The following is a 27,728-nucleotide window of genomic DNA, read 5'->3' as shown; positions in this document are numbered from 1 at the left end:
CACCCACAGGAATATATCCAGCCAGCTGGAGAGTCCCTGCAACTTCCTGGTATTGGGTAAAAAAAGAAAAGCAAATGTACGATAGAGGCCAGATATTTACTCAATGATTCAAGTTGTTAGGAGGAAAGAAGAGAAAAGAAAAGAAGATTAAGAACAAAAAGTGAATACCATCAATCTCTCCTAACACGCCGTACAAAGTCTATATGAATCAACGGCCCCCATCTTCCTCTTCCCGTCTCCTGCCTGTCTCTTCACCAACTCACAAAAGAAAAGGAGAGGAAAAGACATTTCACACCTTTTCAACATATACGGCATATGCATACATACCTCTCCTTTGCAGCTCCTGACAAGAAGGGAAAAACAGCTCGCTTGGACCCCAAACTCCACACAGGCCCATCCCCACAACACGCGCCCCCCTGCACCCGCTACGCCGTCAAAGAGTATATCTAGTCCTGGTTCAGTATCCGACTTTGCTTATACTATTCTCCTACTTTGCTATACCTTCTCTCTCTCTTCTCTCTTCCTTCTCTAACCATTCTACCACGATGGACTCTTTTGTAAGTCATCCTCCTCGTCCTCGTCCTCCTCAACCTCCTCAACCACAACCGACACTGACCAACAAACCGAAAAAGACCCTCTTCCCCCAACTCCCCCCCGAGATCCGTCTCAGGATATGGGACCTGACCCTCCCCTCGTCGCGCCTGATCCCTATCCGCTGCGGCTACGATCCATCCCCGTCCAGCACGTCCGTCGGTCCGGGCTGCTTCTCCCCGGCCTCTATCCCGCCCAGCCTCCAGGCCTGCATAGAGTCGCGCCAGCACGCCCTGTCCACTCGATACACCCACTCCCTCTCCATGGCCCGGTCCCCCGCCCGCGTCCTGCTCGATCACGAGTCCGATGTCCTGTACTTCCCCCCGAAGGAGGGCTACATGGCCGCCTCTGCCGAGTTCCACACCTTCTTGTCCCTGTGCAATCAGACCGACCTGGCTCGTCTGCGTCGCATCGCCCTCCACGAGTCTCTATTCTCCTGCACACCGTCTACTTCTTCCTCCTCTCGTCCTGCTTCTTCCTCTTTATCGGCAGGGTCGCAACCACCTAGTTATAGGAGTGGACTGGCTGTCGGGTTGACAGTCGAGTGTCTCGCCCGTATTAGGGATCGCATGCCCGCCATTGAGCAGATCATCTTTGTATGCGCTTCGCATGAAGATGGCGGGGATGACGATGCGCCAGCTCGTCTTAGGGCTCAGATTCATACCGCTATGTCTGATCTGGCTGCTTCGTCGGGGGGAAAGTGGACGCCCCCTATATGGACTATTGTTGCTGAGCCTTGAGGTGTCTTCGAAAGAACACACACACACACACACACACACGCCTCTTCTCCTTTCAACATCTTATCCTGTATCATTATACACTTACATGTTCAGCATCCCTTTCCTTCGAGGAGAGCCAGCGTTGCGTCTTCTCTGCTTTTAATGCGTTTCCTCTTGGGATTGGGATATACTCCAAGGATGGTCTATGGAGTATCACCTTTTTATTCTCTTCTTTTTGGAATCATTTGAGGAATGCTCTAATCGCCGGTTCATTCGTCTACTATTCATGACTCGGTAATCGTCTTCTTGATGGAGTTGTTTTTCTTTTCCGTGCGCTGGCCTTCCCCCCTTCATGTCAGAATGGTTTACCGACGGGGTCTTTTCTTTACTGTCTTGTCCTGTTTCTCTTCCTTACACTTATTTGCTTCTGGGAACTGGTTTACCTACTGTCTCTTATGATTTGGCGGATATAGCGTGGCGTATAGGTTTGCCCCTTTTTATATATACGGTCCTTTTTATTGCTGGTTACGTTCAACAACGCGCGTAGATAGTGGACCCTCACACAGGTAAATTAGCCTCCTCAAATAAAGGACCGCAGCGGTTGTGATGATCTGGTTCTTGTTATTCTATCTATCCCATGATGCTATAATAAGAAGTGAGATCGTGATATTTGTTAGTGGCCTGAGGCAACGACCCCGGCGTCGGAATAATCATTCTCCATACGTCATTTGGCGTTTGTGCAAACAATAGCAAACGTCTATATATTTGTACTACTTGACACTTCAGCCTTCATAGCCATGGTTCCTTGAATTGACATATGTCCCTTTCTTTACCGCATATTCTCTCTTCTTGTTTTCTTTCTTCTACTTCTACTTGTATTGTGTCGTATTGTGTTGTTTTGTTTCAAATGTGCGCTTAAATCTAACATGTAGCTTCGATATATCAACATCTCGTCACACCCACTGGACAGACACATACACATACACAACTGCCTATACCCCCTTCCTCCAGCTACTTCCTGGAACCATCCACCGCAGCAGCACCGCTGACCCCGATCCCCTTGCGCCTTCCCCTTACCAACGCCCGAAGCGCCTTCCCCACGGCAGCCATGTCTCCGAGCATCGTAATGTGTCCCCTGTCAGTGTGCACTCTCCCGCCTTTCACGACAGAGTACCCCTCCGGTAGCATGGACTCCTTGGCTAGCACGACACCGTCACCCGCACGGAACACCAGGTCGTCGTATGCGTCTGCGCACGGTATGCCCTCTCGCCCATTTACCTGCGCCGCGTACACTGTCGGCGTCGTCTTGCTGTATAACACCGCGAACGGTGGGTACGCGTTGGCTTCCTGGTGGTCCTCGCGGTGCTCCAGCTCCTGACGGAACTTGCGTGTCGCTGCCAGGGTACGCGTGAGGTACTCCAGGTTGCGCTGCTGCTCCAGACCTGACGGTGGGGTGGCAGCCCATGCAGATGATGAGGATGAAGGTCTAGCGTTGGCATTGTTCTGTCCCATGGCGGTCTCGGCAGCTGCCTCGGCCACAGCATGGCCATCGTGTCCGTGCCCCGCGGTGGCGGCTGCTGCTGTCGCCCCGTCAATCGACGCCGACGACCTCTTCTCCGACCAGCTTTCGGCCCGAGACCTCAGTGCTGTGGGCAGGAATGACGACAGCGACGGCGAGCTTGGTGAGAGGGGTGGCCGGTTGCGCGGGGGGAGCGGAGGTAGCATGCACGGGCTCAGACGATACTTCATCCACTCCTGCGGGTTGAAAAAGTCAATGGGATAAGACTCCTGCGTCTTCTTGTCGATGAAGCAGAAGCCGTCCTCGGGAAGAAAGACAAACGATGTCCGCATGCTAAAGTTGACCCTAGCCGACAGAAGTTTCTCGTTGAGCAGAACCACATCGCCATTGCGTATCGGCCCTAGGATGTTGATGCATCGGATTGGCGTTCCTGCGTACAAGACACCCGAGAACAGTTCCGGTCGCTGGTTGACGGCGTGTCGAGTGATGACGCCACCCAGGCTGTGCGCGATAACCAATGCACCCCGCGCTCCCGGCTCCGTGATACCACCTGGCTGATTGGACGGTAGCGTCTCAAGGAATTCACGTAGTTTGCGTGACAGGATGGCCGGGCTGAGACGCCAGTCGTATCCGTAGTTCCACACGCGCAGCTTGCCCTTGCGAGCATTCTCGCAGTGCTGGAGCTTTCGGATCAGCTTTCGCGAGATATCAATCGGACCGACATTGGTGAGCATGCCTGAAGGGATGATCGTCTCCTCCATGCGCTCCTCATCCTCGTCGTCTAGACCAACCTCGAGATTGACCTTACGCATGTTGAAGCCCAGCTTTACAGGGGCCCAGACCTGCTGGTGCGGCGGTTGCGCCGACCGCAGCACAGACCCGCGGAAGCCGCCCATGACTACTACGTCTCCCGTCAGCTCCTGTAGCGCAATGTCCAGATCGCTGGCACCGCTCTTTGTGAACCCGCTGCTCGATTCTCGATCCAAGCCAGCTGAGCGGGGTCCATCGGGTCCGTCATGAGGCGGGACCGAGTTCATTGAGATAAAGGAGGGGGTGTGTATCTTCATCTTGAAATTTGACACATCCGGGAGACTCTCCTTCACGGCCTGGAAGCGCAGGTTAACCATCTCTCTCACATCAGAAAACTTCTCGCTATCATTGAGTGAGGATGCCCTAGACAGGCTGTGGTATAGCATGCTCTCATCCGACGTAGCACGACGTAGCATGGGCGGGCGGACTGCGGGGGCGGTGCCGGAATGTCTCGAATGGATAGATGCCGATCGTTTCGGGGGGCCTGGCCGGTTGATCTGCGACTGCGACTTGCCTACCCCGCCGGTGACGCTCCCTTGACGGACGTCGCTGACTGGGGCTAAAGGACTGGATATGCGCTTCGTGGAGGCCGCCGTCTCACTGGGCTTATCAGTAGTGGGGGATGAAGAGGGCGAGGAGGAAAAGAATGACGAAGGCAGGGACGGTAGAAGATGAGAAGGTGCACTAAAGGACGGCAGAGCCTTCTGAAGCCTCTTGAGGGCCTCCTGGCCGGCTGACCGCGAACGATTCCTTGTGGGGGAAAATGCCGCTTCCAGAACACCTCGGGCAGGGAGTAGACGGCTGTATCTTTGACTGTGTGTGCTTTCCTTGGGCAGGGGAAAAGTCCTGGCCGCAGGGCCGACATGCCATGGGGAGGGTAGGTCGGGACGGGACGGGGTTTGACCGGAAGATGGCAGCCGACCCAGGGACATGGGCCGGGATCTGGGGGTAGTCGTCTGGGGTGACTTCTGGACAGTGCTTTGTCCTCGACGCACTTCGTCGAAGGCGGTGGCAGATGAGGCGCCGGGGAGTTTTCTAGAGGCGGGTTCGGTATCTTCGGCATCGGCATCGTCACCGTCGGGTCCCGTCGTGTCAAACATGTAGTCCTTGACCGACTTATCCAGTGCGGCGGCCTTTACAGCCGCAGGAGTGTGAGTTGATGTGAGATGGATGGCCGCAGCGCTCATGGCCGGTTGCAAGACAGCCTGGGCGTCATCTTGATCCTCGACAGCATCCTGATCCTCGATAGCGTCCTGATCGGGAGACAGGTTGGCATCGTCATCGGTGCTATCATGAGCAAAATGGCCGTCTACAGGACTCTCGGGCAGGACATTGAGCATGGAGCTCTGCTGACGGCGCCCACTGGCCGATCGGCTGCTGACGGCGGCGGGTGCGGTGGCCAGCTCGGTCGGTTTGCCAGAGCTCGCGAAGGTGGCGCTCATAGTAGTGATCTCAGACGACTCCAGCGAATGCAGGTGATCGAGATAAGAAAGGAAAACAAGCTCAGAGGAAGCAGTGGAGTGTTATTTGATCAAATTTCACCGGACCATCTAAGGGCCGTGGCGTCGCGCGAGGTCGAGCCAGGACGGTAGACCATTTACTGATTACAAGAGCGTGTGGGGGCGTGTCGGGGTGGGTGCGTGGCTTGGCATAAGTCTTGCGCGGTTCGAAGCATGTGATAGAGGTTCGTAGAAATGGGACGATAGTATTCTCGGAAAAACGTGTTATCCCCGGAGAAGGCGTGAGCTTGACACTATCGATCCGAGCAAAGAAGTGTGCGGGTGATAACTTGTTGGGGGCAAAGTCAAAAGAATCTCGGGCGGCAACTTGAGGAGTTGTTCGTTTCATCGGATGCGTCGTCGGCTGGATTGGAGGCGGTATTTGTAGGACGGGCACCGGCCAGGGTCAAGGAATCTTCGGACCAAAGCGCGAATGATGCGAAGCAAGAGAATAAGCCTACTCCGTTAGGAATGGAACCCCGAAGTAATATTGCTTTTTACCTGCAGCTTCAATGTATCCAATTGATGTGATTCTCCTAGGATCCAGTCATGATATGGACCCTCCCACTTGTTCGTTGGTCACTGTGAGTCTATAGCCCGAAGGTTCCGGAGGATGTATTAGTCCTTGGGAGGGTCTTTTTCCAATTCTCACTCAGCATGCAGTGCCCCAGCCGCCAGATGCCTGGGCCACAAAGACTTGCGTAGTCATGAATCTACGGTCGTTGTTGTGGTCACAGAGCTCCTGCTTTTTCTGCTTGTGTGACGTCGTATATTCCTTCACAGGTACGAAGCACTAATCGTTGTTGCTTATGCTTATTCTGTTTTCCCAGTCAAGGCGAAGAAAGCAAAGCAACAACAGTGCTCTGTACAAAGACCTAGGCTGTGTGGGGTTGCGCGTGATCGATCGACAGTTAGCGGTACGTGTGGCTTAGAGCTAACCCTTGCGTTTGAAAAGGGAAAACGACTGTCAGAATTACCATCGAAACACACTTCCCCAGATGGGAATAGGTGAAGTGAATAACGATGTCGTCAAGGATCTGCAGTCGTGCAGACGGCACAGCAGGGCGCTGCTGAGTGGTGGCATGGCTGTTGAAACGGCGGTGATCGGCGGTCACGGCACGGAGCCATGGATCCGCTTTGTACGCCGTGCCTGGCCCCCAGGCTCTTGGGAGGCAGCTGGTAGTACTGCTGATGGGTTCATTTTGAAAAGTGAGAGTACCGGAGATGAGAGAGTGTAGGTGGGGTAAATGAAGAGAACGGTGACGGGACTTTCGGGATCTCCCTTTATATTCAGAATGGCAATTGGCACACAAAAGGCAGGAGTGACCATCCATCCATTCCTGCCTTCGCCCCTCAACCAACAGCCACTCACTCTACGGAGTATTAATTCATGTTAGTACCTTCGTCAACTGCCAGCTGCTCCTTCCTCCGCACGCACCCCGCTTTACAATTCCCATTGGGCAGAATCCTTCACCGCCCTCTGAGGCTCAACGTGTGGTCTTGGAGCCTTGCCTCTCTCTCTCTCTCTCGCGGCGATGGAACAACTCTCCCCTCCCTTTTGACATTGGTACTACACCCCATTACCAAGTCATTGGATCCCTCTTTCCCCCCCTCTCCATGGAATCATTCCACTCGAAGTAGGAGGAGAAACCAAACGAAACGGAACGAACCCCCATTTTCCATAACCTCGTCGTCACCATGTCGACCCTCGAGCCGCGACCAGCCTACACAGACGCCGAGCTGGCCCAGCTATATCCGGCCCAGCTCCAGCTCCAGCTCGTCCAGATCCTCCTCCGCCACGGCGAGCGGACGCCTGTGACGCCGCGGTTCCAGAACACGGGCCTGCCGGCCTTCTGGCCCTACTGCACCGTGGCCCGCCACCTGCGTAGTGCGGTGCTGGACCCGGACACGTCTGGCTCCTCGGTCGACCCCAAATTCTCGACGCTGGCATGGCAGCGGCGCGTAGAGACGTTTGGGCGCAACGACGCCCCCGTGGTGGCTGTGGGGCCCCGGTCCGAGCTCGACTCCATCTGCGACCTAGGCATGTTGACGGACCGGGGTCGCGAGACCACGACGGCCCTCGGCCGCCGCTTGCGCCACCTGTATGTCGACCGGTTGGGGTTCCTCCCGCCGGCCATCAACGACGACACAGCCGCGTCGCTATACCTGCGCGCCACGCCCATCCCGCGCGCCCTCGAGTCCCTCCAGCAGACGCTGCACGGGCTGTACCCGTCGCACACGCGCGCGGCCGACTTGGCGCCCCTCACCATCCTGGGCCGTAACATGAACGACGAGACCCTGTTCCCCAACGAGGGCACGTGCCGCCGCTTCGCCGCCCTGGCACGCGCCTTTGCCGACCGCACCGCCCAACGCTGGAACTCGTCCGACGACATGGCCTACCTGACCCGCAAGCTGGGCAGGTACATGGACCCGGCCAACCCGGTCGTCGCCGTCGATGGCCACCCGCGCCTCAGCGGCATCATGGACTCGATGAATGCCACGGCCGCACACGGCCCCGAGACCCGCCTCCCCCGCGAGTTCTACGATCCCGAGGTCAAGCGCATCATCGAGACCATCGGCGTGGAGGAGTGGTACTCTGGCTACCGCGAGAGCCAGGAGTACCGCGCCTTGGGCATCGGCGGCCTCCTGGGCGACATTGTCAGCCGCATGGTCGCCAGCGCCGACGGCGTCGATACCAACTCGCCCTCCCGCCCCGGCTCCTCGGGCATCCGCTTTGGCCTCAGCGGCTGCCACGACACCACCCTCGCTGGCGTCCTTGCCTCCCTCGGCGCCTTCGGCAACGACAAGTGGCCCCCCTTCACCAGCCACGTCGCCCTCGAGCTCTTCCGACATGCCGGCAAGCCCGCCCCTTCATACCCCTCCCGCTCCTCCTCCGCCTCGTCCTGGCTACCCTCCTTCCTTGGCGGAACCAGCTCCGCCTCATCCTCCCCTTATACCTCCTCGGTCGGGAGCAACGGTGCCCTAGCCGCAAAGAGGACCCCCGACCTCTCCGACGCGGACCGCGCCCGTCTGGACGGCTACTACGTCCGCATCCGCTACAACGATCAGCCCGTTACCATTCCCGGCTGCAAGGTTGCTGGGAACCATTTGCCCGGTGATGAATCCTTTTGCACTTTGGTGAGTTTTGCTCCGTCCCGTTTCTAGTTTTTTTTCCCTCCCCCCTTCTTTTTTCTTTCGTTCCTTTCCATCTCATTTCCTTCCCTTTTAATTCCCTGTTCTGTACCTTTCTTACTAACAAAAACCACCAGACCGCATTCAAATCCATCGTAGACAAATTCACCCCTACAGATTGGAAGCGTCAGTGCCGTTCAAATCACGACGCTCCTGCTTTCCCCGCCAAGATTGAACCATCCGGTTTCTAGAAATCTACTGTACTCTCCCTCCCTCACTCTGTCACTCTCTGTCTATCCCGATATTTCCCCCCCGTTTCACATTGTTCTGTTTCACAAAAGATATATATATCTGCTCTTTCTGTATTAGATGGGACAGATGCATCATCATAGAACTTGAGGCATCGAAGCAAAAACAATTGACATGTATTGTCATTCCAAGCAAAATCACTACCATCACCAAGGCAAGACCAAGTTTAAAATGTTCAAGACTGAACAAACGTAGGCATATATTACATGTCAACTCCATAAGCCTGAGAGCAAGAAAACAGTACACTTTTTTTTTCTGTTCGGTGCATGTCACCACTGAATATATCACTCATATCGTTGACTACTCCCACTCCCGATCAACGACACACATCCCTGTTTTTGCTTTTTAAATATCTTGTGCTGCGTCGGCGCTCTTCCCGTTCCAATGAGAAAAAAGAAAAAGAAAAAAAGAGAGAAGAAAGGTTATAAAAAAAGGAAGACCAATTGTACAATGAAGGGCAACAATAAACTACTACTTCAAAAAAAAGAAAAATGAAGAAAAAGGTGAAAAAAGCAACAGAAAAAAAAGAGACGAATAAAGAGTTCTTAGGCATCAGACCGGCACCTGCCGAATCGTCGTTTGCCACTATTACAACAGAGTAGATGAATTTCAATCCTGTTCTTGTTTTTATCCCTCATTGGTCATGCCACGGCGTCCCAATCTTCTCTCCTCGTCATTAGTTGGCAACTTCCTCCTCGACCCATCCGTTCAGACCGCCCTGAATGGCAAGTCCGAATCCTCCTCCGAAGCTCGACTGGTACTGGTGGCCACGGCGCTGGGTTTCGTTCTCGCTGCCGTTGCTTCCGTGTAGGCTGCTGGGGCTGTTCCCGCCATTCTCGAATCCGGGGGCGAGTACGGGAAGGCTGACAGCTCGGTTGTGCTGTCCCCGAGGGTTGCCGGGGGCCAGGAGGCCGCCAATCGTCGTCGGACCTGAGACGCCGTTGCTCGTGGAGAGGCCGTTGGAGATGCTGGCAGATTGGCCGTGGCCGCCGCCCACAGGGACCGCCTGGGGGCCGTCAATTCCGAGGTCGCTGGGCGATTGCTGGGCGGTGCCGAACAGGGCACTCTGCTGGGCGGCGAGCTGCTGCTGCTGCTGCTGCTGGGCCTGCTGCGACAGCTGGTTCAGATACATGGTAAGCGGGTTACTCTGGGCAGCAAAGGTGGCAGAGTTCTGGCCATTGGCGGGGGACCCGCCACTCTGAGAGCCCTGGGAGCCTCCCTGGGGAGGCGGCGATGTGTTGCCATCACCACGGGGCGACTGGTGGGCCTGGCGAGGGGCGTTGCCGCAGCGGTCTTTGCCAAAGTTGACCTTGAACTTCTTGTACTCCTCTCTGCCGCGAATGGCCTCGATAGCTTTTATGGCGTTGGCAATGTTGGTAAAGTTGACAAAGGCACAGCTCTTCTCACGCAGCGCGTTGACGAGCTCAATCTCGCCAAACTCGGCAAAGTCCTGGCGCAGACGTTCCTCGTTCCACGTCTCGTCCAGGTTGCCGACGTAGACATTTCGCGACGCACCGCCGCTAACGGCCATGGCGATTGCGGGGGGCAGAGCACCCGAGTGCTTGCCCCAACCAATCTTCAGGCGGCGGTTATGGATCATGAGGCCCTGTAGGTTGCTGAGGGCGTAGAAGGAGGCGGCGGCTGTGGGGTCGATGAAGGTGACGAAGCAAATGTGCTTATCGGGGATGTAACGGATGTGGTGCAGCAGGCCGCCGCGGACGACGTTGCAAATCTCCTCAATCGTCGTCTCGGGGTGGATGTTGCCCAGGTAGATGGTGCGGTTGCCGAGGTTGTTGATGCCTCCGGCAGTAGTGGAGACGGCTGCGGCTGCGACCGACTGCTGAGCCAGCGCGCTGGAGATTAGGTCGCGGTCGGCACCTGTCAGCATGTGGGCGTATCCCGGAGAGATGCCCAAGTACTGAGCGGCGTTTTGCTGCTGCGTTTTGGAAACGTAGGCACAGCGGTCCTTGCCGTAGTAGACACGGCGCGGGGCCTGCCACTTGGGCTCCTGGGGCAGCTGGCCGACAGCCTTGATGGCGTTGGCGATGGACAGGTAGTGGACAAAAGCAATGTTCTTTTCACGAACCAGCTTGACCGTGTCGATGGCGCCAAACTTGCCCATGTCCTCGCGAATCTCGTCTTCGGTGGTCTCCTCGGCGAGATTTCCGAGGTAGACGTTTCGGGAGGCGCCCGACTGCTGGACGGCCAGGGCGACCGAGGTGGGGACCTGAGACGGCTTGCCCCAACCCACCTTGATGTCCTGGCCCTTGATGCATAGCTTCTTCAAGATGGCATCCGAATGGAAGTGGGTGGCAGAGCTAGCGTCGAGGAAAGAGATGAAGGCGCAGTTCTTGTCGGGGAGAAGGCGGACCGACTCGATCTGCCCACTCCTGACGTGGCCTAGTATCTCCTCGGCGGTCGTGTCCGGAGGGATGTTGCCGAGGTAGACGGTGCGACTGGTACCGGTAATGGCAGCCGAGTTCATGGGCACCGGTGAGCCGGGTTGCATGGGGCTGGGGATGCTGTAGTTGCCGGGAGGGGACTGAGAGGGAGGGTAGAACTGGGGGGCGCCGTAGGTGGAAGGGGAAACCATGGCCTGGTAGGAGGGAGAGATTCCTGGCTGGATGGGGCTGCCCATGGAGCCAGGCTGGCCCTGGCCACCATGCTGACCTTGGCCATGACCCTGCTGGTGCTGCTGGGCCTGCTGGAAGCCGGAGAGGTTCTGGAACTGAGGGCTACCAAAAGCACCGGGGGAACCAGGCTGGAAGGGGCTGCCGAGGAGCAGTTGGGAGGGGAGAAGAGGGGTGAACTGCATGTCGAAGGCGGTGCCAGGGGTGGCCATCTCGGTGCCGGCGGTAGGGGGCATAGTCTGCGCCTGGTTCATGGTCTGGGTGTTGAGAGTAGGAACATTGGCACGGCGAGGGTGACGGTCGGCGAAGCCCGAGACGTTCGAGGTGAAGGCGCCGTGGGAGAAGCCGGTGTCGCTGTTGGAGGGCTTGGAGGCGTGGCCGAAGCGGCTACCATTACTGTGGCCCCTCTGGCCGACAGCACCGTTGAGATCCTGCATGGCGAGAAGGTGAGGGGGGACGTTGGAGTCCCGCCCGACGTGTGATAGGACAGCCGTTGTGAAGAGACAGGCGTGCCTTTCGAGCAGGCACGTTTACACGAGCAGATTTAGTAGGCTTGGTGAGTTGTCCAATCCGATCGAGCGTGGCGCGGCTGGTGCGTTGTACCGAGCTTGTGCTGTATCGAGGTCGAATCCAAGCTGCCAGGGATGAAATTGTTTCCCGGAAAAGTAAATAAAAATGTTTTATGGTCGTCCGCGGCGACAGCGTGTTTATGAAGAGAAGGAAGTAGTGGTAATCGGATACAGATGTATAAAAGAATACGGCCGTCGAGGAGCAAAAAAAGTCTTTCGTAGAGGGGGGTGGGAAAAAAGGAGTCGACACGAGGCGGAATGAAGAGGATGGGTATCGACTAGCCGGTGCTGGAGAAAAAAACGCGTCGTCGGGAAATTATAAGAAGAAAACGAAGCGAAAAAGAGCACAGAAAGATATGCTGTAGCGAATGTAGGTTGAAAAGAAAGAGAGAAAAAAGCAGCCCGAAGAGATATGGCCCGAGGGTGGGATATTATGAGGCCTCGGCGGCGCTGTCCGGACCTACGAGTTTGTAGGAAACAATAAAAAGGTTAGGTACAGCTGAGACCACAAGAAAGGACTGAAGTAAGGATAGGATGAATGGCGTGAGGCCAGCAGAAGTCAGGAAAGTAGGGGAGAAACAGAAGAGAGTGTGAGAGAGCGTGTGCCCGTCGTGGAGACAATGCTCAGGGGGGGGCGTGAGGTGTAGGCGGTGGTGGGGAGGAGCAACACCGCCGCCAAGGAAGGGTAATAACAAGAGATGGAACAGAGTAGGCGTAGAGGAGTGGAGCAGAGAAAGCGAGAGAGTGAGAGAAGGGACTTACAGCAAAGAAGAAAAACTTGTCGAGAATATAGTATGGTAAGCTCACCAGAAACGCATAGACACCAACACAGGTGAGGGAGAGTGCTTGGGAAAGTGCTTAGGAATCCAAGACTCCTTCAATATGGCTTCTTCACTCGTAGGGGAAGACAGGGAAGCGAAGCAGGAGGAGGTCAAGAACGAGACAAAAGGGAAAGGACCGAGAAAGCAAGAGTGAGAGAGAGACTCCTCTAGGCCCCTAACTAGGGAAAGGATTGGTGTAGGGAGAGGGAAACGGGCTATTGTGGACGGGCCACCCACGCCAGAACAGGGAAGCGGAGAAGGGGAGGTCGAGAAAAAAAGGGAAGGGTGCAAATGATACCAGTTTACTCGTACTCCAGTTCTCCAAGAGGGTCAGAGACAGAAATGGTACCTTTCCCTTCCGAGAGCCAATGCGCGCACGTACACACACGCACACATAATACACACACAAGCACTAGGCGTCTAGAAAGGAAGAGAGACAGGAAGAAGAAAAAAGATACGACACGGGGTTTACAAGTAGACGCGAGCGCGTGACAAAGCTATCTGTCGGTATCAGCAAATGGCGAAATGAATACCGTACTCGTAGATAGAGAGATAGCGACCAATTCAACAACGAAGATAATACAACGAAAATGACCTGAAAAGATTATTGAAATGAAATGAAGCCGAAAAGGATGAAGCAAGGGCAATTTAGAAAGGATTGGGGAAGAAAGGAATGAAGGAGGTATTATTATGCCCGGGGGTAATAGGAAAGTTGGATTGTGAGAGTCGACCCTGAAGTGGAGGAAGGAGAGATTTTCGGGGTGGGACACACCTCGATTGGGGGGGAAGGCAAAGAAAATAAAAATAATAATACAATAATAAAATAAAAGGGAACAGGGGGAAGGAGCGCGCAACCGCCAAGGCAGGAGCAACACACTCAGTAGGCGATTGCCCGAAATGGAACGTGGACGGAATTGCCTACGTTGTAGTTTAATGACCGACAGGGGTCAGATGCTTTCTTGGAGGACTGGCAGTGGTAATGCTACTAACTGCATATGCACATGTACAGGCTGTATAACCCCGTAGAGGGCTACTACGTGTGATAATAATACTGAAGAGGAGGGTACGGAGTAGATTTCGCCCTGATGGCGCTGATGAGATGCTCGTACTGGTGGTATTGAACACCCGTACAAGTACGAGTACAGCTTTACAGGTAATATTAATACTCGTACCCGTCATGTTTCTTACTCGTACGGAGTCAGTCGTACCTGATATCACTGTACCTGTCCACTGCACCGTACCTGCCTCCAACGGTGGACCCCCCTTTCCGTTCCCTCCCAATATGGATCATCACGATTGATTGGTCTATGAGTGGCACCTCGTTTCGGCAGCCGGGGGGGGAGAGGGAAAGAACGCCCATTGTCTCTTTCCACAAGTCAACTGTTTAGATCGCTAGGACAGGCGAGGGGAGTCGGAAGGGGATCGAAAGAAGTCAGAACATCTCAACTCGTACATGTACGGAGTAATAATAGCCGCCCCCCCCCCCCCCCTATTGAGAGAATGTGTACGACATTAGTCAATAACAATAGCCGACTACTCCATCGTACTCGTAAAGTACTAATAATACTAACCTAACTTGGTCGCACACACACACGCACACACATGCGAGTACTCGTACACACATACACACATACACACATACACACATACATATATATATATATACGTATATTATGCAGACTCGTACCAGAGAGAGAGAAAAATAGTCGCCATATTGAATATTGAAATTAATTGCCCAACGTCCAAGCCAGTGGATCTATGGCAACCCCCGTATTACGGGCAGGCCTGTTCCGTTAACTGCCATCACTATTATTACGGGTATATGTGATCTGTACTCCGTGCATGTATCTACACTAATAATACTATTTTCTATCATCTGTACACCTCCTCAAGACCAGTGATTTGCGTTTGCATAATGCAGATGAGTATTATTAGGTGCATGTGTAATTACGATGCACATTAATACTGTACACTTACATAGTAGGTATGTACGGTCTTGGCTCTCGTACCTGATCGTACCGGAGATCAAAAGCATGGTGTCAATTTATGAAACATTCAATTCATTCTGTGTCCTGTGCTCGTACCAGACATGTCTATTTTTTCCCCTCTCTCTTCCTCTTCCCCTTCCTTTTTCTCTCTTTTCTTCCCATCTCGCGAAAGTCCATGAATGATGATTGTCACAGTCGTCCCGAACACGATCATCACCATGTTGAAGGCATTCATGCATATACCGACACCATTCCGGATCCTGAGAGGCCCTGTCGCTTTGGCTCTTGGTCCCTTGGACGTGAAATTGACCAAAGGGCAGTTCGTCCTTTGCTATACAATACGAGGTCTGGACCCAGACCTGGACCCTTGGGTCCTGGATTTCACCCGGCCCCCTGACTTGTTGGGTAATACTCATCATCCGTACAGTATCCGTACTCGTCGTGTCTGTATTGCAATCCTCGTAATGTCAATACTCCAAATATGTATCCTCCCTCTATCCGTCCCCTTCTCATCCTGTCAGCCAGTCTGCCCAGGTAATACTTGTAGGCACAACTACTCGTGCGTGTGTATGTACAGCATATGCATACATGCAAAGGGGTCCGAACCATCATCGGCATCGAATCGGAGGCTGACGAATTCGACAGGAAGTGGGGTTACTGCAAAAGTGACATTTCATGATTTGGGACATAATATTGCTCCGTAGACTGTATTCGTACGGGTAGAGACAAGACTGATGACTCTCGACTTGTTGTCTTTGTCTTGCATGGCCTTAGTGTTGACCAGCAATGTGAGGCAGTGCAAAACAGTATGGTACCATCTACAGATTGCATATAGGCAAGCCACTCTGCATGCCATAATCATTTATGCATCTCATTTCTCGGCCAAGCTTACGGGTAGTACGGATACTAGCCTACCATTGGTAAATGCGCTTCTCATGCTTCTCCAGGCTTCGATACCAGAAATGATTTTTTTTTTTCTTTTCAACTTCTTCAAGATCTTCATGTTACGCCACACTTAAAGCCACATGGGGGGGGGGGGGGGGGGGGGGGTGTTTCAATTGTTTTCATTGCTTTTACTTCTCTTTTACTACCAGCCACATAAAAAAAGGGAGATCCTTTACCAATAGCTAACATTTCATTGCTTCGCCCCTGCCTTTGACATCAACATTACGGTTTGCAACGTCCCATGAAGCGGGGATACAGGCATGTCGTGCGCACAGTGTGCTGGTTGGCCATCCAGGCCAGAAATCGCTCCAGGCCAAGTCCGTATCCTCCGTGAGGAGAGGTACCGTACCTGTGTTTTTTTGTCTGTCAGTCTGACCGTATTCCAAGCAAGATTATATACAGGAACGAACGAAAGAGAGCCCAAGACAAGAAAGAGAGAGAGAAGAGAAACTCACTTGCGCTGGTCAGTGTACCAGTAGTAGTCCTTTGCCGGGATACCCTGCTTCTCGTAGGCGGCCAGCAGCTCCTCGTAACCCTCCATCCTCATGGAGCCTCCGACAATCTCGCCCACGCCGGGCATGAGACAGTCGACGCTCTCGGTGACGCGCAGGTCGTTGGGGTCCTTCTTCATGTAAAAGGCCTTGATCTCGACGGGAAAGTGGGTGAGGAAGATGGGGAGGTTGATGGCGTCCGTCATGCGGCGTTCGGCCGCCTCGGCGATGTCGTCGCCAAATACGTGGAGGTTGCCCTCCTCGTTGAGGATGGGGGGGTCCTGCTTGTTGAGCCAGTCGATGGCGTCGCTGTACTTCATGCGCATAAAGGGACGCTGGGGTTTGACGAAGCCGGGGTTGAGCTCCTTGAGGAAGGCCGCCGTGGCCGGGTCATCGAGGACGGCGTCGATGACGCGGCATATGACCTCCTCGAGGTGCTCGAGTAAGTCGTCAAACGTGATAAAGTCCAGCTCGGCCTCGACGTGCGTGTACTCGGACAGGTGGCGGCGCGTCAGCGACTTCTCGGCGCGGAACGACTTCTCGATGCAGTATACGTTGCCCAGGCTAGGCAGCACCGTCTCAAGGTACAGCTGCGACGACTGCGTCAGGTAGGCCTTCTCGTCGTAGTAGGGTACGCTGAAGAGGGTGGCTCCGCCCTCGACCTGCGTCTGCACAAGCGCCGGCGGCGCCACCTTGACAATCTTCATATCGTGGTACGTCTTGGTGAAGGCCCACTCCGTCTGCGCGCGCAGCTTCATCAGCGCCGCTGCGTGGTCTCCGCGCAGCACCAGGTGGCGGTTGTCCAGCATGGACGTGTCCCACTGGTTCTGGGCGTGCGACACCTTGTTGGTGATGGCGTCGTCGTCGCTAGGCGAGCGGCCGATGACCTGGTAATAGTCGACGTGCAGTTCGCGGCCGTCAGGCGCCTGCTGGCCCTCGGGCACCTTGCGCAGCTCCCCGTACAGCGTGAGCGACGTGCCCTGGGCGAAGACGAGCGCGTCGTACGTCTTGGTCAGGTCGCCCTGCTGCAGGATGCACTGCAGGTGTCCGTAGCCGTCGATGAGGGTGATGAAGGTGGCCTGCTTCTGCGGCCTGAGGCGGTGGATGCGGCCCGACACCTTGACGCGTGTGCCCTTCTTGTCGCCCTCGCCCAGCTCGACATCCTTGTCGGCCAGAGTGATCTTGACGGCCTTGGGGAGGCTCTCGTCTTCCTTGAGCACAATCTTCTTGGCATTCTCCAGCGTCTGCAGGCGCTGCCTCTTCTTCTCGTCCTCGGCGGCCTGGGCCTGCTGCTGCTTGGCCAGCTTCTTCTTGTGGGCCTCGACGCCGGACTGGGCCTTCTTGACCGATCCCTTGCCAGGCTCCTTCCACACCAGACGGGCCGAGGGGTCCTCGCCGGCCGCGAGGGGTCCCGTGACTGACGACCTCGTCAGGTACGAGGGGGCGGCCGGCTGGTCGAGGTGCTGGATATAGGCAAAGGCCAGCGTCTTGTAGGGCTTGGCCTCGGAGCCATCGGCGGCCGCCACGTCGTCAACGCCGGTGTCGGTATCAATGTAGCATTTGGAGTCGTCCTTGACGCGCTCGGCGAGTTCCTGGACGGCAGCCATGGGATGTGGCCGTTGGTCGTCGAGTTTTATGTGTGTTCTGTGATGCCTACTAACTAGTACTGTGTGAGGGTTTCGCGGGGTCGATTGGGGTGGGTTGAGGCAAAGGTTGAGAAAAAACACGGTGGGGGAGGGGAGGGGAGCTGATAAGTTCCGATAGAGACCTGATAAGTGGACAGAGGTGGAGTATGACTCTTAAGGCAGCCGATGACGGGGTGCAAGAGCGTGGGATGAATACAGCCGCTCCCCAAAAAAATCTCAGCAGCAATGCACAACTGCCCTGCAAGGTTGGCGAACATCCATGATCAGGCCCTGGATCTGAAAAGCTCCGTATGAAGAGTGCAATACTGCGCATAACAACAAAGCAGAGCCCGGCCAGACCAAGGGGGGGCGTGATGCATGTGCCGTGGAGTTTATCTGTACCCCAAGTCCGCCCGGCCAATGCGAACATGCGGTTTGCTGAGTGGCATGATAAAAGGATTCGATTTCCGGGGATGTGTTGGCTTTTCTCTGCTCTCGACGCCTAATGCGTCATGGCAAGTTTGTTCGTTTTATACCTACGAGTATTCCTACTACCATGTGATGATGCATGAAACGTATTGATTTTCAAAGGGATTCAGCTACTGGGTAAGACGGTCTTATTAGGAGAGGAAATACGTTGAGTCAAGGTCACACTCACATATCGGCAATGTGATCTGGCAACAGCGGTGACGATAAGACGCTTCAACGCCAAATATCGACAGGAATCAAGGAGACGCAGCGTTAGTCCATGGTTGGAAGACTGATGAATACTACTGCTCCGCTCGCACATCGTCCATTTTTATTTGATATTTTTGAGCGTATCGGCGTAGGGAAAAGTCTACAACGATGCTCCTGGAGAACCCGAAGCCCGAGATGGCTTGAACGAGAGGCCTAGGAGGGCAGTGGATGTGACAGTCCTCGTTGGGATCAGGGATGGCGACGATGTCGCCTCCGTCAGGCTGCAAGACGAACACGTAGATTCCGGGACAGAGAGATGCGCCTATGGTGGAAGGAGCAGCTGTCGTCGAGAGAGGCGGATATTGATGCGGCGGCCGTTACAAGGGGCAATCATCCTCGCACCTTCATGGTGTATATTGACATCGAACTTCGGCATGGACTATGGTGGTTGTGGAAAATCCGCGTCCTTGTCATTGATATTTATCACGTCAAGGGAGATTCACGGTGTCGGGAAAAGCTGCCGTGTTTGGGCGAATTCGATCAACATGTTGATACTGGCTTGGAGAAGAATAGGACAAGATCAGAGGCGCAGCCATTCTGTCACACTTACCTACATGTATTTCCCACAGAGATGCGGTGAATCATTGCCCAGATCATGTACCAATATAGCGCACGTGTCCGAAAAGAATTGAGAAACGATCAGAAGCTACGTCACGCACACTTGGAGCTTGACTACTCATCAAATCATCAAATCATCGCTCTATTCCACATCATCATGACCGACCCGTCGTTCAACCAAACCCCCCTTTCCTTCCCGAGACGCACAATCCCCCAGTTTCCATTTCCCATTTACAGCTCATCCCTCGAGACGCCGCCGTCGCCCTCCTTGCCCATGTGCTCGAGGCCCTTCTTGACCATGGAGCTGATGAGCTCGTAGGCAACCTGGGCGGCAGCGAGCGACGTCTCCTCCCCGGCGTTCTGGTAGGCGGGGGAGACCTCAACGACATCGGCGCCGACTATGTTGAGCCCCTCGATGCCCCTCAGGACGCGGATGAGCTCGCGCGTCGTCCAGCCCCCGGGCTCCGGGGTGCCAGTGCCGGGGGCGAAGGCCGGGTCGAGCACGTCGATGTCGACGGACAGGTAGACGGGTTCCTCGGTGCCCAGAGTCTCCATGATGCCCTTGATGATGCCGGCCGTGCCGATCTCATCCATATCGTCGGCCGAGAATCGGACCCAGTTCTGCGCCGAGTCGTCGTCGTGGTCCTCCCACCCCGTACCACTGAGACGCGTACGCAGGCCGGCGTGCACAGACCGCTGAGACGAGCTGTTTGACAGGAGCCCTTCCTGGTTGGCCATCCAGAACATGGAGCCGTGGTTGAACTGTGTCGCCCCCCAGTATGACGGGTAGGCGTTGGGGTTCCAGGTGTCGAGGTGAGCTAAGGTCATCACGTCAGCTTCTTCTCCTTCCTCTTCTTTTCTTTCCTCTGCTTTGTTTTCTCGCTCCCTCAAGAATAACCAAAGAGAGAGATGGAAGATTGAGAAAAAGCCATACCGTCAAAGTGAAGGACCTGTATCGGCCTTCTATAAATCTTGTTGAGAGCACGCAAAGCAGGAAGAGTGAGACTATGATCGCCCCCGAGAGTCATGAGCTTGGGTTTGGGACTCAAGGCGGAGATGCTCTTGTGGGAGCCCAGCTCGGTGAGGGCCTGCGTCATCTGCTCCCTGGCAATATCGTTATCGAAGGGAGTGACGGGGACGTCGCCGCAGTCGATGACGCGAGCCCAGTTCTGGTACGGGTTGATGTTGGCCCTCGGGTTGAAGCCGCGGAAGCTCGTCTGTCTGGACGATGCCTGACGGATGGCACGGGGGCCGAATCTTGCGCCTTGGGGTGTTCATGTCAGCCTCAGGTCACACATGGCAAGTGCTGCGTTGCTTCGGGTGTTCCTTCTACTCACCAGGCCGATAACTGACGGCCGTGTCAAACGGTACGCCTACAATGGCAATGTCAAACTGCTCCTCCGGGTTGGTCAAGCACTTGACATGGGGAAGATGGGCGAATGTAGCGATGCCGCTGAAGGACCACTGCATTTCATGTCAGTAATTCGTCTCTCATCTTCTATCTCTCTCTCTTCTTTCACAACGCTTCCACTCTCACCCTGTCTCTCTGTTCCCCTCATATCTTTCTCCCCCCCCTCCCTCTGTACCTCCCCGGCTCATCCCAACGTACCTCATGTCCCCATTTCCTCTCCAGCTCATCCAATTCCTCCTTTGTCCAAACTTTATCGTCGTCGTGATGATGTCCACAGCCAGATGACAGACCAGCCAGTAGCACGGCGGCATTAGCAATGTTGGATATTTTCATCTTTCCTGCTTTCTTTCTTCTCTCTTTCTCTCTCTCTCTCTCTCTCTCTCTCTTTTATTGTCAATCTTTCAATCCTTATTTCCTCTATCCATTAAACAAAAATAAGAAGAAAGAGGGGGAAAATGACCAAGAGCTCCCAAAATTTCTGTCGGCTTCAATATATGCGCAATCGGCAAGTCGTCCAATGTGGGGTGACTGACCCACTTGGCCCATGGCCGCCGCCATTGACAATTACCAGTCTGGAAAGGGCGTCGGCATTGACACTCACGAGTCGAAGATAAGGATCGCGCATCACTAGCAGTACGAGTAGGGAGTACATGGACATTGCCCAATTCCTATCACTACTCGTACAGATACCGCATGTATATCTCACTACTCAGTACAGGATACCGCTACGCAAGTAGGCGCTTCAAGTCGTACATTAGATAGCGCTAGTTGATACGACCATCCCTCTCCTTCCATCTTCTCCCCGAAGCATCCTCTCCCCCTACCAGAACTACAGTAGCACTCATCTCTTCTAGCCCTTTGAGAATAAGAAATAAACTCTTTACGAGAGAGTACATCATACACGTAAAAAAGACACCGAGAATCCATTACCAAACGCATACATCCCCAGATACCCCAGTGCATCGCAAGTCCACCGGCCGTCAAACCCCGCTCTACTACTCGTACATCGATGACTAATACTATGACTACCAGCTGCTACTAATGTGCAGTACGAGTACATATACCCAGTAACACTATACCCGTACATCGTATCTGGAAGTCCCTATGACTAAGGACTTGGGGGAGATGGAGGGGAAAAAAGATCATTGTTTTCTGTTCTTGCTCGCATTGCACTCCAATCGCCGAAAGAAAATAATAAAAAGGAATATAAAGAAAAATGGCAAGGAAAAGGGGGAGAGGCAGTTCCTATCGAAGCTGAATGATTCTTCCTCTTCATCCCCTTGTCTTCGTAGCTCGTCTCTCTAGAGCATCTCCCAACGAGTCCATCTCCTCCTCACTCTTTGACCCCTCCCCCACATCTGAAACAAGTGGGAATAGAATAAAGTAGAATAAAAAAGAACCAGATGTAAAATAGTAACAAGAAACCCAACGGAAAGACATAGAAAACGAGATGGGGCTGAGAAAGATAAAGAGGGGGGGAAAGAACAACCAACACTTTAGATCTTTGGACTGCGGAAAGAGGTCCGAGAAGTGGAAAGGGGGTGAGGAAAGGGCGAGATAAGAGGAGCGATTAGCAAAAGATTCAATTCTGCCCCTCGTCAAGAGGGTGCAAAAGATTGCCCTTCTCTCTTCTGTTTCTCTCAACCTGAGCGAGGGCTGAAATACGACCCTCCCCCTCATAATTTTCCAATCGCCTCATTTTCAGAGAAGGGGAAAGATGAGCTCTCCACAGGAGAAGCGCCCGTTCTGTTGCTGTGACACCCGTGTCTTTGTTTGCTCCAGTTTGGGGGGGAGGGGGGTTTGTGTTTGTATCGTGCATTGTGTTGTTGTTGTCGTTGTTGTTGTTGTTGTTGTTGTTGTTGTTGTTGTTGTTGTTGTTGTTGTTGTTGTTGTTGTCGTTGTTGTTGTTGTTGTTGTTGTTGTTGTTGTTGTTGTTGTTGTTGTTGTTGTTGTTGTTGTTGTTGTTGTCGTCGTCGTGTGTCGTTGTGTTATGTGTACCGAGCCGTCGAGGCCCTTGGGGTTTCCCGTCTTGATGTTCTATCAGATTCAAACTCCTGCTTCCAACTTTGCTCGCTACTAGAGCGCCCCAGTGCGGCTTGCTTGGTGCCTTGGCCAATTTGCCAAGCCTCTGACCGCACTCTCCCCTGAATTCCGCGACGGATTTAGAGGATCAGGCACTTGTGGGACTTTTTCTTGGGCGCCGGCGGCTCCAGAGCGGCGACGATGGCCTGTATTCCAGTCAATGTGTCAGTTCAAGGTACCAAGTGAGCAACTGTCTGGTAGAGGTCAAGGAGAGAACATACCTCGTCAAAAACGTCCTTGAGCTTGTACTGGGTAAGAGCACTGCATTCAACGTACTTGACAGCACCTAGCTCCTTGGCCATGCGCTCTCCATCCTCCCTGCGCACGGGGGCCATCTTCTGCTTAGCCAGCTTTTCCCTAACTCCTTGGTCGTCGCGCAGGTCGACCTGGGTACCGACAATGAGGCAGGGGACGCCGGGGCAGTGGTGGTGGACCTCAGGAAACCACTTCTCGCGAACATTTTCAAACGAGGCGGGCGAGGTGACGCTGAAGCAGACGAGGAAGACGTCGGTCTGGGGGTAAGAGAGGGGTCGGAGCCTGTCGTAGTCTTCTTGACCGGCTGTATCGAAGAGTCCGAGGGTGTAGGGTTCATCACCAATCCTGTTCTCGCATGTCAGCCCCGAACCCAGGTATCCCACCGGCGTAGTCTAGACACAGTCCAGAACCGGGCAGGCATGGAAAAGAAGAAAATGGCCTACATAACGGTAACGGCATAGTTGTCGAAGACGGTCGGGACGTATTCCGAGGGAAACTTGTTGGTAGTGTAGCTGATGAGGAGACATGTCTTGCCCACAGCACCGTCACCGACGACAACGCACCTGGAAATTGGAGGTCAGCCTTGAATCAATATAAATGAGCCGGCAGGCAGCAGCATGAAGGAGGCCAGAGGAGGTGGCGATGCCTGTCCGACGATATCCAGAGCACACCGCTGTGCGCCAACAATCGGTGTGCGACGTGGGCAAAGGGGGGGAGGAGCAGGTCAGGTATGGCAAAGCCCAAGTGCAGAGGTAGAAGGGTAGAGTAGAGGGCAAGATGCAGAGCAACGTACTTGATGGTTGCGACAACAGCCATTGCTAGAGATCGAGTCTTGTTGCCCGTTGGGTGTGTGCGCGGGGAGAAGCTTCGTGTGGTGTTGTGGTGCGGGAAGAGATGCAAGTAGCAGAAGCGAGAGAAAATAGGAACCGGGCTTATCGCGGGTAAGGGACGAAAAAATAGGGACTGCCGATGACGTTGGATTGATCAAAGCTTTTGGGAATACGGCCTAGGCAATAGGCAAAAAAGATTGCTTCCAGTCTCTCTGGTGAAGCGCAACTGTAGGTGATGCAACAACACACACACACACGCAGTCCTGGACCTGAGCACGCAAAAGGGCAGAGACAAGCAGGCGGTCGGTCGTGAAGGGGGGGGTTAAGGGAAAAGAAGGCGGCGAGCGGCGGCGGCGGGCGCAGTTGATTCGTTTTACGGGGCAGCAGCACCAGCAGCAGTAGCAGCGGCGGCAGTGTTAGTAGTAGCAGTAGCAAGCACACAGGCGGCGGTGGCCCGGCGACGATGTGGGGKGGGGGGGGGGGGTAAGGKGATGATGGCGAAGATGTTGACGATGGGGGTATGGCTCAGGAAGTTCGAAGAAGAGAAAGTAGAAAAGAGATCTACTAGAGGTAAGGGCTGTTCTGTTGCAGAGGCGATAATAGAGGGATGAATAATGGATTGAATAGGATGCAGGAAGAGGGATAGGGACTTCTGTGGTCGAGAGCACAATTGGGGGGGGGGGGGTGGGAGGACTAGGAGGACTGGGAGGGAACTAACTGGGAGAGTGATGAGTGGGTGTGATGGGACGGGTTTGGGAGTTGGTAGGCGGTAGGAGAGAGCTGGAGACCTCCGTAGAGAGCCTAGTGATAATACAGGTAGGTCCAGTAATAATGTACGAGTACGGGCTGGTTCTAGTGGACGGGTTGGCCCAGTGTATGGACTACAAGTACATGTACAAGTACGAGTATGTATGGAGTAATAATACAGCCAAGAAGGCATGGAGGAGACAGCTTAATAGAGCTAGAGTAGAGTCTAGAGCCTACATGTAGAGCTTAGAGTCTTGGAAGATGCCCGCAGGGTACTCGTACTCGTACCGCCTGTACGGAGTCGTACCCGCAATATCAGTCACTCTATCAGTGCAAATGGCAGTATCCGTGCGTCGAGTCGGATACAAGGGCATAGCAACGTACGTGTACTATAACACAGCTGTCCTTGCACCAGCATGTGTAGCACCATCACTGCCTTGATGAGGCTTGGGCTGTGAGACCCAGATACAAGTAATAGCACTCGCTACGTCGATGTACTCCGTACATGTATAAGTATTACGGAGCATCACAGTCTTGGCTCTTCTAAATTCACCACCATTAGCTAACCCGGACAGCTGCTCCAGCCCATCTCCCCCAGCAAGTTGCTCTCCCGCTTTAGCGTGCAGCACCGGATAAACCAGGGGCCAGGTGTTACAGGGATGTTACAGGAGGAGGGACCGCTCTGCTTGCGCTATAAGTTCGGGGTCGGGTTCAATCACGTCCGTCCTGGGTCAGGCAACTTGGAAGGAGGGTCAATGGAAGCCTCGTGTTACAAGTATCCTACGTGGTACCTCTCGTACGGGCTTAGCTACTGTTAGTATGATTGCACCGTATGAGAACTGAATAATAGTGATACCCTGGATAGTTGTAGTAGTAGAAGTACATAATATAGGCTGTATGGTCATGAATAATAGTACGCAGTGACAGCCCGTGGGTGATGCATGCGGTTACCATTCAACATGCCAAAGTTCGCCGGCGCGCGGCTAGTTGCTCGTAGCTATTCAGTCGGCCGCGTCATATCCCGTCAATGACCATCGCGTTTAATGTCTCAGTTAAAGAAAAATGAGGTAAATCCAGGTAAAGCCGGGTAGGGCATCACGCATACACGTATATGTGCATGTACTGATCACTGACTGAGAGTAGAATACGGAGCACAATGTATCCCCACGACTACCAAGCGATACCTGTACTACAGTATTATCTCTGACTGCGGATACAGCTAAATAACAGCATTACGATACTAGCTAGTATTATTACTTACTGGTGGTGTCATAGAGCACGTAATATCTTCCTAGCATTCACGTCCTCTTGCTTAAAAACGTTGTAGTTTCAATTTCTACGGCATGCTCAGACTGCAACAGCCCTGCATAATATTATGCACTTACTTAACAGAGGGGCAGGGTCCATCCCTCCTTCTTTCACGTTCCTCATCCCCGGGCGCTCCTTCCAAATTGGCAAAGCTCACAGCTTTTCTCTTCTCTCTCTTCCTCCCGCTCCCCCCAAGGGTCCCCAAGGGTCCCCAAGGGCCTCACTTCACCCACCTCTTCTCTATAATCGCTCTCCTATTCTTCCCCTTGATCCTTGAACCCCTTGGATCTTCCCTCCCCCTTGTACGGTACTTGTATGGCTATGTGGAACCAACCGCTGATACAAGACCACACAATGCCAAATGAACAGACGACGACGGCAACAACAAGCGACGGCAAACCACTGCCCGTCTCCCCTACCAACGGTAGCCCCAATCTCCATTCAGGTTTCTCGGACCCTCGAGACCTCGGCTTGGTTGAATGTCAACTCACCATGGGCCACGACAGTCTGGGTCTGGGGCCATCCCAGCCCAGTCAGTCCAGCCCTCTCAGCCTTCGCACCCACTCCATCGGCCTCCGTCTCATTTCCCTGACTGGTTCCCTCGGTTGGAGGGGACCCCCCTCCCCGGCCCGCCCCAGGCGCGTCGCATCCCCTGTCAGGAAAAAAAAAAAGAAGAAAAGCCAAAGGCCTGGTGAGAGGAAGGGGGCGAGGAGCAAAAAAAAAAATCACATATGTGCCAATCTCCCAGGGCCAGCGCGGCCAGCACTCGTCGAGCCGCGAGCGTCAGAGTCAGTCGAGCTTGCTATCAAGCTTACCACCGTACCATCCTTCACCAGCTAATAATACAGGCTACAGGTACATGTACAGGTGATGATACTCGTAGTGGTGCGTGCTGATACGCGAGCAGTGCGCTACGACGGTCGAGTACGTAATACTCAAAAGCCTGAAGACTACCACTGGCAACTGCCAACTGCACTGCACGCACGCGGCACGGCACACTCGAGACGACCTGTCACGCCATTGCCCCTGCCCACACGTGGTTTCCGGGTTATTCAACCGCGATTATTACAGGGCCGTGAATGAAACATCGGTTATCCTTCTACCGACCTTTGTGAGTGTCATGCCCCTTATCATCTACGGAGCACGCGGTACGGAGTAGGAATACCCCTATTATCCGTGCTTACCAGTGGCTTTCCTTGCTTTCCTTATTTTATTTTATAGAAATCACTGCAGAAACGAACTTGCTGCTCAAAAGGGCAATCGTGTCTACACGCACCTGCTACGAATATCGTTGCGCTCTACATTGCGTTAGAGGTGTTGGTTGCTATTGGTATCACGACGGCCCAGCTAAACTCGCAGCACGACAAACACCATGGGACAAGTGTGTACAACCACCTGTAAAACTTCTACGAGTAGTGTTACTGCTCGTATGGAGTGACTGTGCTTGTACGGAGTCCTTGGCGATCCCATGCATCTCGGCCGTTTGTCTACGGTATTCGTGCCAGTACTCGCTGTTGCTGTTCTCCATCAGGACCCAACTGATATTGCCATGATACCTGTACTCGTACACCAAAATTCTCTCCCCCCCGCCACGTCACCCGGCTGTCCATCACATATTACATTATACTTGTTCGTTTCCTGTCTCCCCGCCTCTTTTTTTTCTGCGAGACGGGAACATGCCCAACTCGAAGGTACCTGACCCCTCATGCATGCGACCCGGGTTTCTAAGGTATCCCGGCTGGGTTGTCTTGTCGCCTATACGGTATACCGCGTAATTGATCAGCCCAAAGCTTGCTGAGTCTAGGTAGAAATTTGTGGTGACGTTCTAGAACTTTGAGGGGGCTGAGAGGAGGAAGGAAAGAAAGAAAGGAAAGTAGAACGGTGAAGCTGAGATGGTCCAGAACTGTATTGGCAGAACACAATTGAGCTTGTAGCAATTCATTTGGTGTTTGCCATATACTATTCGGTGATGTAATATCATTGAGTACTTGAGGCTGTCGGCTTACACAAACATGCTTATTTTTACCAACTGCACAAATGGATGGCATGTCCAACCGAGCACAGACAATTATACTCCGTACCTTGCAAAAGAAAGAGGTAACAATATCCAATTAGTCATCTAAATGTGATTATTTTGCTCGATATCAGACA

The 27,728-nt window shown here is 53.8% G+C and overlaps 7 protein-coding genes across 7 annotated transcripts; 2 read left to right on the top strand and 5 right to left on the bottom strand.

Moving 5' to 3' along the window:
• Positions 1-545: 545 nt before the first annotated feature.
• On the top strand, positions 546-1,331 carry GMORB2_6795 (uncharacterized protein; the record flags this gene model as incomplete). The annotated part of the gene is made up of 3 exons (XM_035468763.1): positions 546-557; positions 633-1,015; positions 1,106-1,331. The coding sequence occupies 3 exons, from the start codon at positions 546-548 to the stop codon at positions 1,329-1,331; spliced, it is 621 nt and encodes a 206-aa protein (XP_035321897.1).
• Positions 1,332-2,321: 990 nt separating this feature from the next.
• GMORB2_6794 (uncharacterized protein) lies at positions 2,322-5,081 on the bottom strand (the record flags this gene model as incomplete). The annotated part of the gene is made up of 1 exon (XM_035468762.1): positions 2,322-5,081. The coding sequence occupies one exon, from the start codon at positions 5,079-5,081 to the stop codon at positions 2,322-2,324; it is 2,760 nt and encodes a 919-aa protein (XP_035321896.1).
• A 1,755-nt stretch (positions 5,082-6,836) lies between these two features.
• Positions 6,837-8,521, top strand: GMORB2_6793 (acid phosphatase; the record flags this gene model as incomplete). Its single annotated transcript, XM_035468761.1, has 2 exons — positions 6,837-8,276; positions 8,408-8,521. 2 exons carry the CDS (start codon positions 6,837-6,839, stop codon positions 8,519-8,521), a joined length of 1,554 nt encoding a protein of 517 aa, XP_035321895.1.
• Positions 8,522-9,255: 734 nt separating this feature from the next.
• Positions 9,256-11,646, bottom strand: GMORB2_6792 (RNA recognition motif (RRM) domain; the record flags this gene model as incomplete). Its single annotated transcript, XM_035468760.1, has 1 exon — positions 9,256-11,646. One exon carries the CDS (start codon positions 11,644-11,646, stop codon positions 9,256-9,258), a length of 2,391 nt encoding a protein of 796 aa, XP_035321894.1.
• Positions 11,647-15,754: 4,108 nt separating this feature from the next.
• GMORB2_6791 (asparaginyl-tRNA synthetase) lies at positions 15,755-17,630 on the bottom strand (the record flags this gene model as incomplete). The annotated part of the gene is made up of 2 exons (XM_035468759.1): positions 15,755-15,881; positions 15,988-17,630. 2 exons carry the CDS (start codon positions 17,628-17,630, stop codon positions 15,755-15,757), a joined length of 1,770 nt encoding a protein of 589 aa, XP_035321893.1.
• Positions 17,631-19,175: 1,545 nt separating this feature from the next.
• Positions 19,176-20,688, bottom strand: GMORB2_6790 (agmatinase; the record flags this gene model as incomplete). The annotated part of the gene is made up of 4 exons (XM_035468758.1): positions 19,176-19,762; positions 19,879-20,208; positions 20,282-20,408; positions 20,554-20,688. The coding sequence occupies 4 exons, from the start codon at positions 20,686-20,688 to the stop codon at positions 19,176-19,178; spliced, it is 1,179 nt and encodes a 392-aa protein (XP_035321892.1).
• A 1,829-nt stretch (positions 20,689-22,517) lies between these two features.
• Positions 22,518-23,508, bottom strand: GMORB2_6789 (cell division control protein 42; the record flags this gene model as incomplete). Its single annotated transcript, XM_035468757.1, has 4 exons — positions 22,518-22,583; positions 22,659-23,037; positions 23,136-23,255; positions 23,486-23,508. The coding sequence occupies 4 exons, from the start codon at positions 23,506-23,508 to the stop codon at positions 22,518-22,520; spliced, it is 588 nt and encodes a 195-aa protein (XP_035321891.1).
• Between the last annotated feature and the right edge of the window lie 4,220 nt (positions 23,509-27,728).

Source organism: Geosmithia morbida (assembly GCF_012550715.1).
Source record: "Geosmithia morbida isolate 1262 chromosome Unknown scaffold_6, whole genome shotgun sequence".
In the NCBI taxonomy this organism is placed as follows: domain Eukaryota; kingdom Fungi; phylum Ascomycota; class Sordariomycetes; order Hypocreales; family Bionectriaceae; genus Geosmithia; species Geosmithia morbida.
Note: the sequence above shows the minus strand (reverse complement) of the source record. Positions and strands in the feature narration are given on the sequence as shown.